We start from the raw sequence: 16,129 nt of genomic DNA on the forward strand, positions 1-16,129 counted from the left end.
CCAGCTCGGACTTCCCAAACAGCTCCCGGCAGCAAGGAGCCAAGCTCACAGCAGCGTTTGGAGATGGCCCGACCTTGCTCCCACGCAGGCACCAAGGCAAGTGCGTTGTCATCGGCTCTTTGTGAAAAACCCTACCTCTACATTTCTCTGAAAACCCCAGCCAAGCCAGACACCTTGAAGATTGCCCAGGGCTGGAGTTATTTCTTCACTTGGCCATCTCCCCGCACTTGGCCAGGGAACAATTTTAGACTTGGAATGAATTACTGCATTCAAGCAGCCACTCCTTGTCACGCCAGTTGTCCAACACCAAGACCAGCTGTAGGATGAAATTCACAGTGACAGCCGCTTACCCTTCCAAACGAAGGCCGAGCTTCCGATGCAGCACTTTCCAGGGCAGTCACCAACTCAGCCTTTGCTGTGTTCAGCTCCAAGGGATCGCTGCGAACGGGGCTACACCGGCTACCCCGTACCGACTGACACCGCGTCAGCTACTCGGGGGTTAGTCCAGCAAGTGCTCTCACCTTAAGTGACCTTGCAAAACAAGAACCACCAGACAAAACTAACCAAACCATGATCATGCAGACACAAACCTAGAGCAACCTTTGTGCGGCACGGTAAGGCTGGGGCCAGGGAGAGCTCATGCAGCAGCAGGTCTCCAGCTATCTGCTCCAGGGGTTCACTTGCCAGAAGGACCCTCCACCAGTCAGAATATTGGCAAGGCACACCAGGAACCAGTGCCTCCAAGAGAGGGAGACTGCTCTGCCCTTGTCACTTCACTCTGAACCGCAGCCGTGCGCCCAAGCACAGACCTCGGCATGTACCTGCCACCGCAGCCCCAGCGTTGCCTGTAAGGGGACAGTGCACTTGAGTGGCTCGAGGTCACTCCTGCTGTCTGATACCAGACTGGGAAACAAAGCAACCCGATCCCTTCTTCCACATCCTCCTAGCAAGCGCTTTCAAGAAAACGTTCAGGTTGTTTATGGACCAGAGCCACTTCCAGAGGAAGAGACACCCAGTCAAGTGTCTTGGAACTAGGCCGTGCCAGAAGAGTTAAGTCAGACACACTGATTGAAGACGCTTCATAACCATAGTGAGCAACCAAATGCCACAAAGGTCCATCCCTCAGAAGAAGCAAGCTGCACCGAAGTCTCAGCCAGGGTTTAGATGAAGGGCAGCAGAAGAGGGTGACTCTACCAGGGGTCTCCGCTGTACGGCTTCCGGCAGCCAGGCAGGAAACACTGTAAAGCTGCTGTCAGTACACGAACGGTACAGCAGGGAGAAGCGCTGTCGAGAAGCTGAGAAAAGGGAGTGCTGAAACCGCTCTCGTTACAGCACAGGTTAATGGAGACTCAGCGTGCATGCTGTAAATTAATTTTCCTCCTCAATATACCTAAAGAAACCACCACGTTCTCAGCTGTCACTATACGACAGCAAGAGAAAAATCGCCTTTATCCCCCAACAGCCTTTCAAAGGCCAAAATCAACCAGAAGTGCTTTTGACAACAAATTAACTGTCCTGTGGCACGTGAAGAGGTGGAACAACACCAAATATGCGCCTTTAATTTTTAAGCGTCTGGTTTCTCTTGTCTGCTGATGATGCAAGCCTTGTGAAGAGCTGGAAGCTCTCCTGCTGGTCCAGCTCCCACTGGGCGTTAACCCCGGGCAGAGGGGGCTGCCACGTTCCCAGGAAGGCGGGGGGCCCCAGCGGCTGCTGCCGCGCAGCACCCCACGTGCGGGGCTGTCTCAGGGCCCGCTGCTCCAACGAACAGCCGAGTCCCGGCCCAAGGCACAAGGCTTGTCCTTGCTGACTTCCAGGGAGGCTGCCAAGGAGCAGCTGCGCCAGCCCTGCCCACAGAAGCAACAATTCGCCGCGTGCCAGGGCGAGCGTCTCCAGCACGATCATCAGAACAAGAATGAATCTGGTCTTCAGACAGGGATGTAAAGCTGCTCTGTTTCTATTGCTGGCCCAAACATCCAGGAGACCTAGGATGTCTATGAGATGACAGCAGACGAGCTTCATACCCAGCAGCCAAAGTCCTGAGATGGTGAAAACAACTTTGCATTAAAGCAGTGATAGGGAAAAAAGTCCAACCCCCTTTCAGCAACAGATATGGTTCTTCTACTTTTCTAGCTGTAGCCAAGATGCACAATACAGCTGAGGAAACACCACAGTAACAAGTTATTTTGGATACCGTTCTGTAAACAGATGCACGGCCAGTTATCTAACCGTGGGAACACCAGTATGAGTAGCTCGGGGAGGGAGCAGCAGCACTCGCAGGGTTATTTAACTGCAAGCTTTGAGCAGCTTGCATCACCTCCATCAGTAAATTTCCACGAGTCTGCAACATCAGCATCTTCTGCTGCAAGAAACTTGGGAGAAGAGCTCGTGAAGTGCCATCTCCCTTGGGTACCACGGGACTGTCCCCTCCTAGTCCAGCCATTAAGAACAACCATGAGGACAGCTAGAGGAGGTACTTCTGCAGCTAACTGTTAATTACATTAATTGACAAGAGATCTGACTCAACCGCTACAGCGCCTGGTGCAAGCCGGGCCTCCTGCTCCCCGCTGCAGGGATGCCTTCTCCTTGGGGAAAGGGTGTAGTGACAGCAGTGAGTCCCTCACACACACGGCAGGCCACCGCTTCGCCGCAGTCTGTGCCAGGACAGCCTACCTGTTTCAGTACCATCTCTCTGCCCTGGCAGGCTTCACACCAGGGAGTCACTACCCTGAGTGCTTTAAAAAGCTGCACGCAGCCTGCTCGGGCACCGAACAGCGAGACATGAAAACAAGGAATTTGAGCAACGTTAAAGGCAGGGTCTGCTGCGTAAGTCAGCGTGGCAAGCACTCGTGTGTATGGGACCTATGGACAGAAGACCTCGATGGACACCTGCGAGATCAAAGGAAACGCTGACTACAGCAGCACAGCATTAAGACAGGCGGCACAGAGAATATTAACTCAGTCAAACTGCGGTCACGCTCCCCACTGCGACACGAGAGCAGAGCTCAGAGCTGGGAAGAGACGAAGCAGGGCTGCAGAAGCAGGCCAGAGAGCCAAAGGCCTTCTCCTCCCGCCGTCCCCTCGCAGCAGGTCACCACTCCCCGCACGCCCGGTGCGGAGCAGCCCCGGCCCTGCCCGTGGCCACGCGCTGGGGGCTCGCGCGCAGCCCAGCCACAGAGCTGGTGGGCTGGGGGCTGCCGCTGCGGGACCCCAGGCTTGTGAGCACTCAGCTGAGGAAACAGAGGACAGAACAGCCACGTAATCTGTGGTTTCACTGGGTCAGCCAACCAAGCACTTAGCAATTTGCAATACAAATATTGGTACTCTCTTAAATTAAGTACCACCTCTCCTGAGAGCCAGGATCATATGGCCAGCAGGAGCAGGGCAGGGATTGGGCCCCTGTGCTGGCACTGCTGAGGCCGCACCTCGAGTGCTGTGCTCAGTTCTGGGCCCCTCACTCCAAGACGGACACTGAGGGGCTGGAGCGTGTCCAGAGAAGGGCAGCGAGGCTGGGGAGGGGCTGGAGAACAAGTCCCATGAGGAGTGGCTGAGGGAGCTGGGGCTGCTCAGGCTGGAGAAGAGGAGGCTGAGGGGGGACCTTCTCGCTCTCTGCAGCTCCTGACAGGAGGGTGCAGGGAGGGGGGGTTGGTCTCTGCTCCCCAGTAACCAGCGACAGGACGAGAGGCGATGGCCTCAGGTTGTGTCAGGGGAGGTTCAGGTTGGATATTGGGAAGAGTGGTCAGGCGTTGGCCCAGGCTGCCCAAGGAGGTGGTGGAGTCCCCATCCCTGGAGGTTTTTTAAAAACGTGTAGATGTGGCACTTCAGGATATGGTTTAGTAGGAATGGTAGTGTTGGGTGGATGGTTGGACTCGATCTTAGAGGGCTTTTCCAACCTTAATGATTCTACGATATCGAACTGAAATACAGCACACCCTCCAGAACTGCTGTCCGGCAGGACACACGGCCCCCTGGGACAGCACAGGCTCTCCCCCAGGACCGCTCGGTTTCAGTGACAGTTCTAGAAGCGTTCCCTGCTCTAAATTAAAGAAGAGAGTCCACATGCTATGGCAGCACAGGAGGAAGCGCCCATATACGACCATTTGAAGTGTTTTGGACGGGCTGCTAAGTTTCACGCAAAAGCACCGCTACACCCAAGCTCCGCAGACACTCAGGTGCGTACGCGCACACACAGTTCCAAGCAGCAGTCACAAACGCCTTGGGAAGTTGAGTACCACCATCCAAACTAAAACTACCCTCCAATTTATTGCCTTAAGGACTCCAGCCAGTTCTTTTCTCTTTGCTCGCTTCTGCAGGGATCTTGAACAAGCATGATTTAAGGGAAATTTTAACACAGCATGAATTCACACAGTCACTGCAAGCCTTGCGTTACCAGATTACTGCTTTTTTCATCAGGAAGGTACATTCTGTTACATTCTAGGATGTTCTCTCCTTTGCCTGTCCAGCCAGATTGCAGCAGTAGCCCTCCTCATGCTGCATGTAGCCCTCTGAACACAGAGAAAAGCATAACAGCATTTAAAGCTAGAGATCAGTTCTGGTAAGCAAATGATCTCGCAGTTCCCAAGTCCAGAACGTTATCAGAGAACGCTCTCAGGAACCCAAGGAGGGAACCGCATTATGGTTTAATTCAGCAGCCCCTGCCAAAACAAACTAATCTGCCTTGGGCTTTGGTTCTTGCACATTAGATGCAAGAAGCTTCAAAATATTGAAGTTATTTGACACTCCCTTTAGATTTCATGGATACAAGGTGTATCCTCTGTGCATTAGTACCAGAAGAGCCATCAGCTTCTGTTAGGTCTGTGTGTGAGAGCAACACGGTGCAAAGAGCAACGGCGGAACAAGGATGGCCCCTGAAGCCCCAGAGCAACCAGCCTGGTCGGGGGGGTGGTAAGCCAGGCTCCACCCTGCGATGTCCCACTGTCATTTGGAGCGTTGAGCCCCTGAACAGAGAGGGAGGTTGACCTGTTGGGTCTCTGAAGGAGCCAGGCAAGACAACAAACTGAACCCAAGAGCAAAACAGAAGGCACAACCTGAAACTCGAGGGAGATTACACTTCAAAAAACCCCCAGGCCACAACTAAGCCTGTTTCCCTACGCTGAGATGACCCCAATGTCCCCCTTCCCATCCCTGTTCCCCTTCCTGCTCTGAGTGCTGCAGACGGCTGTGCAGCCCACCAAGGTCAGCAACAAGCGCTCGCTGCCTCTCGGGGCAAGGAACACCACCCCCACCTCAACACGCAGTCAAGCAACTGCGTTCTAAGGAGCATGTGCAGAGCTGGAACCGCAGCACCTGGAAATCCGCAGTTTCCAGTATCTTTGAGAACACTGGCCCAGATTTTTACGCCCCAGTACCTAAGAGGCCATCAAGGACCATTTCAGGTGTGTTCAGCATCTTGCTTTTTGGACGTATTTATCGATACTAGAAAAATTCGACCTCCTAATCAGTGACTCCTTACTAAGGAAAGTCACTCACTTGTTTTATCAGCGAGACTTCACCATAAAGCCAGCTAAGAAATTTATTCACAAATCTCACCCATAAGAGGAAAAAGGAATTATCTATCTTTAGTTTTTAGATACTGGAGCATGCAGAAACTGTGCAGCGAGACCAGAGTTCCCATGTGCACAAGTTCCACTGCAGAACACGCAGTTCCCCCTCCAGCAGGTACTGCTGGACTATTTCCTTCCTACGTTTCTAACTGCAGCTACACGAAAACCCCAGCTCTGATCTTCACCAGTCAGAGACGCAGAAAACCAGCAACCAAAGACCCAGCCCACAGAGCCAAGAACTGCAGTCAGTGCCTCTCAGCACGAGGGGCTCCAACCCAGCGCACTGGACCTCGACGCGCTACACAAGACAAACTCCGAGGCCAACGCAGCCGTGAGCAGCCACGCTCCATCACGAGCAGTGCTGAATGGTGGTCATCCACTCGGCAGGAGTCAGCTGCAGCACGGACGAACAGGCTGGGAGAGCCTCAGAACAAGAGGCTGATTGAACAGCACCCACTGCCCCACCAAACAGGAAAGGCTGTTCGTAACTCGGAGAGCAGAGCACTTGGCCATAGGTCTGCCCATGCCACAGCACAGCAGGCACAGGGACGGCCTAAACCAGCACAGACCAGCGTCCTCCTGCATGCAGTCACTCTCCACACAAACCTCACAGGACTTGGAAAACCTGGGCAAGGGCTTCAGCACGAGTTGTGGCTCAGGGAACACACACCGTGGGGGGTTACTCTGCCTCTGGGGCCAGGGGCTCAGGCTTTCACACTTACTGGCTGTTCACAAGCCTCTTGCAATCCCGCAAACAGGATTAAGCACCAGCCAGTCTTGACACTGCTGAAGCTAAACTGACAGTTCAGCTTTCAGCACCAGGAGGAGTTCAGATCAAGAAAAGCATCTGACAGTATTATCCAGCGATGCTCCCCCTCCTTCCTTAAAGCCCTCAGTGTTGCACAAACCACAGCGCAGCAAGTCTGCCTAAAACACACAAATACCACTGACACAGAAGTGATTCACACCCTTGGAATCTCACTACTGGCTAGACAAGGAGACCGTTAAGACCGAGAGCAGCCAAGTGCCACCCTTGTCCACTTTGCCCTGCACATGACACCGCATTAGTAAGCGGTGCTCAGCCCGAGTGTAAGGAGCCCAGGCAAGCGCAGACCTTGGTTCACTAAGGTGTTTTCCTGCTGCTGAGGGGTTAGAAAAGAATGGGCAAGACTGAAAGAGCAAACGCCTTTTTCTTTAAAGCAAAGGGGAAGGACTCTTCTCTTTTGCCATTCGCTGACCAGCTGTTACTCAGAGGTGAAGAGACACCAAGAAAAAAGTCCTATACCATCCTTCTGGAGCATGGCAGCTTAGCCAGATGGGAACCTGAGGCTTCCCGACCTTCGTAAGCAGGTGGCTAAAACTGAAGTTACTTAAGAGCACCTGCCAGCTCTGCATCATCTGCTGTTCTCTCCAACAGTTTGCTTTGAGCACAAATCCACATTTTGTTAATCTCCATCTCTGGGTGATGTTTGCAGGAGCTCTGTTTACCTTTGAACAAGTGTACACGGCTGTTGCTGCTACAGGATCAGGCAGCTCTAGTTTCGAAGTCTATCAGATATCACATACGACAACGAGATTTTCATCTCCAGGTCCTGGCTCGCAGCATGCAATCTGTTGACTCACGATCTGAACAGGCACTTGGTGTCACAGTCTTTAGCCAACTGCTGCTGAAAGAATGCCTGAAACTTCAGTGCTGGACAGACGCCCAGACAAACTTGCAGTAATTTTCACTGCCTTATCTTTCGGGCAGGAATGCCATTTCCCTTAACATAGCGGAAACATTTTGCAGAGTTACTCTGCAAAAATTGTCAGTGCCCACTCAGTTTTCCCTTTTAAGTTTGGTCAGCTGTGGGGTGATAAGCAATGTCCATCTGCTACAAAGATATCTTGTAAAACTTGTTTGAATGACAGGTATGTGCCCTTAGGTCTGTATTTCAGAGAACTCAGTAGCAGAACCTGTTAATTTGCAGGATATTAGGTTTTATGTGTCTGTTCTCAGGTACTCAGCCTACCTTGGCTAGCACCTCAGCTTTCCCTTCTGCAAGTGCATCATCAGAGACGCCAGCCAAGCCAGTCTGAGGGATTCAAGAAGCCTGCAAGTACCGAGGGCAGGGCTTTGGCACGGGGAGGAGGCTATCGTACAATGTAATTGCAAGGTTAAAGCATCGGTACTGGAGTCCAAAGTGGTCAGGAAGAAGGGGAAGGAAGAAAGAGGCTGCAGACCAGGAGCGAGGAAGCCTGGTGCACTGGTGTTTGCAGAGCTGCAACACAGCAGGGTGTCCCTGCCTCTCCCCTGCTGACCTCTTCCTTCCCAAAGTAGCACACCACTGACCTAGTTTTCCTTCAGCTTTGTAGCAGCAGCCATGGAAGAACCAAGCAGAAAGCAAGCAATGCCCAGAGACCTGTCACTCCTGCCTGCTGCTCCTGTTCAGCCCATTCCAGAGCTGGATGGCCCCATTCCTCACCAGCAAGAGTTACCTGTGAGAAGCAACAGGCAAAGAAGAGGAGCTTCCAGGCTCCCATACAGGGGACCATTAATTCAGCCAGGTTCTTCATATTTTTGAAAGACAGGGGTACAAAAGCAGCCTACACCGCGTCTTCCAACAAACTCACTACAGATAATGGATTCTTCAGAACCTAGCATTGGAGATTATGTGGTGGTCAGATTACCTGAGGTATACTCCACATTCAAATCTGCCAAAAGTCATCACTGGCAGAGGAACAGAGCAACTGAGAATAGCAGACCATGGACCCATCCACAGAATTATCCCCAGTTAACCCCCTAGGGCATAAACAAGCTTGGGGGATAAGGAACTCCTCGCAGAGCATTATTGTGAAAGAATAAGCAATTTCACAGCAACCTGCTCATGTAGTAAAGGAATTTGTTAGGGTTAACTGTGTTCAGACAAGCCCATGAGTAAGGACAGAAGGACCAGTTTCCTTCTAGGAAGCAAATTTTTCATCGCCTTTAATGGAAATCTCCAAATACTTTGGAATTAGCTGTTTTGCTGTATTGAGGGAAACTTCATCTCACCCTTTCCATAGATGAGGTAGTTTTCTACGCACACACAGAAACCTGAAAGCATGCTAAAAATATAGCTAAACCATGCATAATTTGTAGATGAGCTTTTAACTCTCTTCCTGAATGTCATCTGTCTGCAAACTGTAGTCCTAAATTTCAGTCTCAGACCTTTACACATGCATTGCCTCCTCTGCAGTAACCGCAGCGCGAGCAGTCCGCCAGTCAAGTGGCCTTGGCATGGGCTGCTCCACAGCCCTTGTACCAGTCAGGACAGATGTGACCAGTGTCAGGAGAGGACTAAAACATTTCCTACCCTCTACAGCTTTTAACCATTGTTGGCTAAAAAGCAGGTTTTAGCACCTTTGGCCACACAGCTAGCTATTTTAAGATCAATAGCACTACAAATTACCAGGTTTCACCTGCAATTGGCCTTTCAGTCACATTTTCCCCCTGAACAGGGCACTTCTGAAGGGCTCTGAAGGAACAGACAAGGTGAAAACCACTGTCTTCATGCTATAAGCTGCTCTAGCCTTTCATCTCAAAACCCCAGCAATTCAGAAGATAAATTAGTAAAAGAAGAGGAGTCTGTCAGCAGATCTGTGGAAAACAGTTTTGATGCTTTCAGGAAAACAGCCAGGAATTTCTCACACCAGAAAAGCCAACTTGTTTCAGCTTCCATAACACATGAAATCTTATCCCTTTTGTCTGCGTGCAAGGCTGCTTAAAGCAAGCAAAGCACAAAGGAGAAGATGGACTCTCGTGCTTACGAGCAAGTGCCAGCCCTGACCGATTACAACTCGGAGCAGCCCACGCCAGAGCGTGCAGGTGCTGAGCAGCAGGGGCCAGCGCCCAGCAGCATGAGAGCACCCCAACCTCGCCCCAGAGCTCCCAATATACTGCACACACCCCCTCCCCGATATCAGACTGATACAAACAGGAATGTTCCAGGTAAGATGCTTCTGTGACAGCTATGACAAAGCCCCTTTATGAGAAATGACAAATAATTGGAAAGCATTAGCTACCTGCTTGCCAGGTCAGCACCGAAGACCATCCTGCCTCCCATTAATTAGGAGGAGATCAGTTAATATTTGAGTAGCAGCTCAAGACCCAGTACCAAGTACACTGTGCCAGGCTCTCAGCCAGACGCTGTACAAGAAAAGGGATAATGCTGGGGACAAATGCACGGAAGAGATTGTAGGGAGCAGAACACATCCTCACACTCAGTCTTTGCAGTCATGGCATTTCAGGAAATAAGAAGAAAGTTCCCAGCGTTTTGGCAAAGAGCAGAATTAAGCCAAGGAAGCAGCCCAGTTCTCTGCTGTGCTACCATCTCCACCGAGCTCATACGTGAGGGCACACAAGTCAAATCCTGCCGGCTTTCACAGAATCACAGAATAGTAGGGGTTGGAAGGGACCTCTGTGGGCACAGCTCTCAGCAGCCCAGCTACCCCACCACATGCTTGAGCATCCCCACGGTGGAAACAGCGGTCTCAGAAGTGCTGGAACAGCAGAAGACCCCAAGCAGCTCCTCAAACCGCCACCCTGGCGATACGTCAGCTTTTCTGACCGATGTCAGCGCTGGCCAGACAAGCTCAGCGTACCTGTTACCAGCCACACGCAGCACCGAGCCCGTCACGCTGCGACTGGAATGCAGCCCAGGGGGTACTGGGGATCTCGGCGTCACAAGTGTTTGCTAACAGGGCTCAAGTGAAGCAGCACACCAGTAGCTGCAGGTGTTGGGCTGCCTGCCATTTATGTGTTTATCTTAAGGAACACAACTTTCTCAACAACAGACATGGCAATAAAGGTAGCTTCGAGACAGTGGTTATATTACACCTCTGCCGCCATCGCTACCGAACCAACAGCCGTAGAACCGCAGCTGTAATACAGGCTCGTTAAAAGCTCCGTATCTTCCCCAAAACGCACTGAGCTGTTCAGCTTTCTTCTTCCAGCCATTGATCACTGGGGCGGGTGGGGCGAGGGGGAGCCTCCCAGCCCCTTTTCAGTGATGCCACAGCTTGTGACATCAGGATGGTCTCCCTAGTGACACAGCAACACAACCGAAACCAAACAGGAGGCAGCCAATTAGAACAAGAAAGCCCTTTTGTGGTTGGAACCACAGTAATTGACAGAAATAAGAGAAGCTGTTATAGAAAGCACATCATTCCAACAACAAAAACCCTGCTTTTAGTTTGCCAGGTGAACCTAAAACCCCCCAAACCACGGCTAAGTATAAAAAAAAGCCCTTCTACACTGGAAAACCCATGATATCATTAGCTTCCTCCCCAGCTCTAAAGAATACTGAGCACAGCCTGGATCAGAGAGATCATTTTTCTTCCCCACTCATGTCAAGTTCTCCTTTCCATTGTAGCCTGCCCACAAACTTAGGATGCTTCTCAGCCCATCACACAAGAAAAGCCTCCCAAGTGCCTTTCACCTTGCTGCAATTAGCATGCATGCGCGTGCGTGGGGGGGGGAACACACAAAAGAACCCAACCCAAGGCATCAATCCATAGTGACTCACGCCAGCTGAGACTCCACCTTCCAGGATGAAGCACACTCAGGATTCGAAATGGACGAACAAGATCTGAACCATCTAGGTATCTACATCGTGTTGTTTTCAACCTCCACATCAGTACGAGACCTACAGGAGCAATCTCTGCTAGCGCAAGGTAAACCGTCACACCGCTGTCGGGGGCACGGTAGAGTCAAATCCAACTCCCCGGCTGATCTCCGCTCCCCACCCTGCAGTGCGTTCATCAGGAAGCCCCTGCTGCAGTCCCAGAGATTCGGCAACTGCTGTATTGCTCCAGAGCAGCCAGCAGCAATGCAAAGCCAGCAGCCAGTCCCCAGGGCAGAGCAGCTGTTCAGGGCGTACCACAGCCAGGCTCTAAGCCTCAGGCACCCCTACACTGTCTATACATTCAGCCCATTAAATACTAGCTACATTCTGGAGTACATTTACAGCGTTTGTCTTTTCTCAAGCAAGCCTAAAAGCTGCAGCAGTCCACGAACAAGCTTTGGGCATGAAGAAAGCAAGCTCGGAGGTGTAAGCCACAGCACGCCGTCAGGCCACCGGGAGCGAGGGGAGCTGCGCCCGACAGCGGCGCAAGCACAGCGACGCTGAAGACGCTCATGACTGGCGGTCAGACCTCCCAGGGTAACGCTGCTTCCCAGAGCTACGGCGGGCAACCTGCTCCGTGCCTCTCCCGCAGCTCGACGGGAAAGAGAGGCACGTCACTCTTGGCAAGGGACACAGAGCACACAGGTCCCTAGTACTGCCAAGCCCACGGCGCGGGGAGGCTGGGCAGTAATCAGGTGAGCAGATGTTTTGTGATAAGTGGCACAGCTGGCTAAAATTCTGATTGAGCCAGCTTAAAAAAAAGTGATGCTGCAAAGCACCACACCAGAAGAATTAGCATCAAACAGATTTAACAGGTACCCTCGACAACAGCTGCGGCAGAAGCAGTTCTCAGTCATAAGCCATCCAAGTGAGAGTCTTCATACACAGCGCTTTTACTAGCTCCTACCTCGGCCCTGCAAAGTCACTTCACAACTCCAGTCCTGCTGGTGCCTAGGGCATTAACAGTGACTTCAGTTCCTGCTAGGATTCCCCCAGCCATTAAAACTGAGCCGTCCCACGGCACGCTTCTGAGAAACAGGGCAAGAGGGCTTCTTCCAGCCACTGTCACCTGTGAGCACGGTGGGTTCAAACAGCAGCTGCACACATCCCTGCACGCTCCGTTCTGCGGGACAGCACCCGAGCAGCTCCACTTCTCACAGGGTAGGGTTCCACCCTCCAAGAAGGCTTCTGTTCGTTCCGGCCTCAGTGTTCCCTGTAGGTGAACTCATGGGCCCAGACCTGCGATCGCACCCAGCTGCCGTCTGAGCACACCACCACGTTTGCTAACTGAGCAAGAGCGAGCAGAGAGCAGCAAATGGGACTTTCTGTATGAACCAGGCCTCGCAGCACTAGAAAAAGACATCAGCTACAGATGGGAGAGAGAAAAAGGAGAGAAACGGCAGTAATGACTTTGAAAAATAACCAGCCTTTGGAGTTATTTTTAGAGCTGCCTCCCCCACCACGCGACATCTTCAGAGCCTTGGAAAAACACAAATCAAAGGTAAGCGCACAAACAGCGGCGCCGGCAGCAGGCAGACAGCGCTTCAAAGCCCGTGGCGGGCACGCCGCCGGCAGCCGGCCCAGTTCTGTCCGACCAGCCCAGGCGGCCTCGTTAGCCCCGGCGCTGCCTTGCCCCCCCGGGGCCGGGCCCCGCCAGCCGGCTCCGGGCCCGGGACCTGAGGCCAGGCCGGGGCCCTGCCCGAACTCAAGGCACAGCGCGGGGCCGTGGCCGCCCGCTCCGCGGCCCGGAGGGGCCGAGCGAGCGCCCGCAGCTCCCGCTCGGTTAGCGGAACCGACGGCAAAGGCCGGAGGCCGGGGTGTCTCGGGGCCGGCGGCAGCGCCCACACCGCAGCGGGCCCGGGGCCTGCCGCCCGCCCCCGGCCCGGCCGCTTACCTCGCCCTACGGCCTGCCGCAAAGAGCGGCGCCGGAAAGCGCGGGGGCGAGCGGCGGGGCCCGGCCCGGCCGGCGGCGACCGCGGGAGGGGAGGCCCCGCCCGGCCCCCCCGAGGGCTTCCGCGGGGCACCCGGCCGCGGGCAGCCCCCGGCGGGACACCGGACCCCTCCCGGCCCCAGCCCCGGGCTGCGGGCCGCCGGCTCTTCACCTCCGGAGCTCGCAGGTCCCCTCGGTCCCGGTGCCTCGGTGACGCCGTCGCCCGGAGCGCTGCGGAAAGCCGTTACAGCAGCACGGGGACCAACGGCCACAGGCTGGGGACGCTCCCAGCCGAGCCCACGACAGGGACCCCCCGGCCCGTCGGGCGTGCCCACGGAAAGCACACACAACCGGGCACGGCTGACCAGGAACAGCGGCCGCACCGGCAAGACGGCCAGTGACGGGTGTCTGTACCGGCTTGTTGTCCCCCGGTCCCCACAGACCCCATTTCCCCCCGTCAGCCTGGCTCGGTGTCCAACGCGAGCGAGAACGGCTCCTGTGCGAGAGCCGGGCTGCCCGAGCAGCACCCTGTCCACAGACCCCATCTCCAGCAAGACCCATTCACGGAGCGGCCGTAACGGCTGACACGCGGCGTAACGCCGCTGTTGGCAGCGGCAGCCTCCAGAACGCCCCGGAAGGTCGCAGGGTGATGGCGAGATGTGGACACCGGTGCCCAGCGCAAAGGGCGACAGCAGCAGCGCGGGGGCAACGGGCTGCTGGCGGGCAGAGCTCTGCGTCCCAGCAGCCGGGATTTCCCTGCTCTTGGCACGCTGCAAACCTGAGGTCACTCGGCGCTTTCGACTCCAAGTACCTACTTTGTCCGGGAGGTGCAAGCACACCCCGCTGTTTCCAAGGCATCAGACTAAGCAGCTGTCCAGGCACCGGGAAAAGTTCTCCAGCTCTATTCCACTAGCTCCCATCTCCCCAAATCCACCTTCTCCCCTGGGAAGCCGCAGTCCACGCCGTACAAGGCTGGGCGTTACACCAGCTCCGCATTGCCAGGGAGCTTGCTTTGCTCAGAGCAGCAGTGCTGAGGCCAAAATTCCCAGCGTGGGACTGCGGGACTGCTGCTGGAGTGGCAGCTCCGACAAGAAAGCCCTGGTAGCCGTTCAGCAGAGCGCACTAAAACCTGGAAGCGTTCCTGGACAGAAATGTCATGACTCAGGACCCCGTGTTTGGGCCAAGCCGAGAGACTGAGAAAAGCCTCAGGGTTCAAACAAGGAAGAGAAGGCTTCCCAACAAAACAGTTACTTGAGTGACCTCACAAGAGGCGAGGGAGGCCAGCTCTGCCACGGCGCGCTGGCTCCCGCGCTGCCCGACACGCTGTTCTCCGCGAGGGTGGCACTGACCAACCTGGCAGCGGCACAGCTCCTACCGAGGGCCTTCAGAAAAGGGTCTGGGACCCCCCCTGCAGACAACGCCGCAGCAGCCTTCGGGACACGTTCCCTAGCTGCAGACATAGATGACTGTCTTACGTATCAGGCTCAAGAGGGATGCAGTATTCATGCTTTAACTTCCCAGTTTTAACCTTCAGTTTAATGCAGCTGTAGGTGTGCCCACCCTGGGTAGGAAGTTTTAGGCTTGGAGATCCCTCTTGAGCACAGCAAATGTCCTCCTGGGGCCCTGCTCCGTTAGATCCTCAACCACTCCCAGGATGTCAAAAACAAGACAAACAATTCTTAGAAGTTTGACTAATCCTATGACAGCAACTTGCAATAAAAATTCCCTTTTATCGACTCTCAAACACCTTTCAGCTTTCATCAGACATCACCTTGCACTGAGACAGCGCGTCGGCAGGAAGGCAACTTGTAATCTTTGCTTTAATTCCAGCTCTGACAGACTTGCACCACAAGTAAGAATTTACCTTTCAAACATTCACCACTCGAGTTTCTCGCCCAGCTTCAGACTGCGGAGACAAGGCAGGAGCGTAAGCTTTGATCTCTCAGAACTGGGTTCAGAAGAAAAGATCATTGCAGCGAAACCCGGGTGTCTTCTGAAGGGGTACTGAGGAATGGACGCCAGACCGACAGTCAGCACGCCCTTGATGCAGGTACTAGGGATGATGTTTAAACTCCTGCATCCTTCCAGGGCTCCCCTCCCGAGCACTGCTGTCTGACGCAGCGAGCGACCGCCTGTCGCCGGTGAGTCCCTTCCAAAGAGACCGTTTCCATTTTCTGGGCGTTGCCAGAAGAGCTGACAAACTCGCCCCCCGAGGTACAGCAGTGAGGACAGCCAAGTTCCCGCGTGCGCCGTCCGCTCGGACGAAGCGGCAGGGCAGGCTGCAGTACTGGCGAGGCCCATCCGATGGCCTTCTCGCACCCCAGTACGCGCGTGTGCCCCTCTGCGCCTTTACTGGCAACTTCAAGACCAAGCCCACCACCAAGAGCCCCAGGGGGAAGCGGGAGAGAATCAGAACCCGGCTGTCGTCCTTCACAGTATTTACAGGCTGCAAGGAAATTCGGGAAGAGGCCTGGCAGCCCACAGCCCTCTACAGACAGCGAACAGAGTCTCCAGTCCTGGGGGACCACGACATCCCCCCAGCATTGCTCGTCACCTACCCCTGACAGCAGACAGGCAGCACGCGCTGCCGTGCGTAGACACTGCTGCTGCCCTGCCTTGTGGCCTGTAAAATCCGAGACCAGACTCGCAGGGGCAGGTGTATCCAAGCAGTCGCCTCGCTCTTTCCAGTGGGAACTGAAGAGCTTTCGAAATGGTGCTGTTTGGACTGGTGAGCCAGTGAAGCACAGGGCTGCGGCCCAGGTCAGGACTGGAACCACGGGCTGTTACTCCCCTTGCCCACTGCTTCTGCAGGAGACAGAAGGTTGGCTTAGTGCACCCATCTGCACCCAGGGGCCAGCGATCCATTAATTTTGCCAGACAAATTGAAGTGGACAGAGTTTCCACTCTCCTCATTACCTAGCCCGTCTACAAAGAGCTGAACTTCCACTTGTTTCAAGGCAGCTTACGAGAAACACCCCGGTGTCATTCCGCCC

At 54.3% G+C, this 16,129-nt stretch overlaps 1 protein-coding gene across 7 annotated transcripts in view; it reads right to left on the minus strand.

The window, feature by feature from the left end:
- The window catches only part of DLGAP4 (DLG associated protein 4), a 189,482-nt gene that overhangs the window by 28,273 nt on the left and 145,080 nt on the right, over positions 1-16,129 (minus strand). Inside the window, exon 1 of one of the 7 annotated variants that reach the window (XM_075438658.1) lies at positions 11,108-11,231. The exons of the other annotated variants lie outside the window; for them this stretch is intronic. Within the exon in view, the coding sequence (XP_075294773.1) occupies positions 11,108-11,216 (109 nt within the window). The 5' untranslated portion in view covers positions 11,217-11,231. Of the gene's footprint in view, positions 1-11,107; positions 11,232-16,129 lie in introns of those variants that run through there. 7 annotated transcript variants of the gene reach the window in all.

The sequence above is a fragment of the Opisthocomus hoazin genome, chromosome 18 (genome assembly GCF_030867145.1).
Source record: "Opisthocomus hoazin isolate bOpiHoa1 chromosome 18, bOpiHoa1.hap1, whole genome shotgun sequence".
Lineage (NCBI taxonomy): Eukaryota > Metazoa > Chordata > Aves > Opisthocomiformes > Opisthocomidae > Opisthocomus > Opisthocomus hoazin.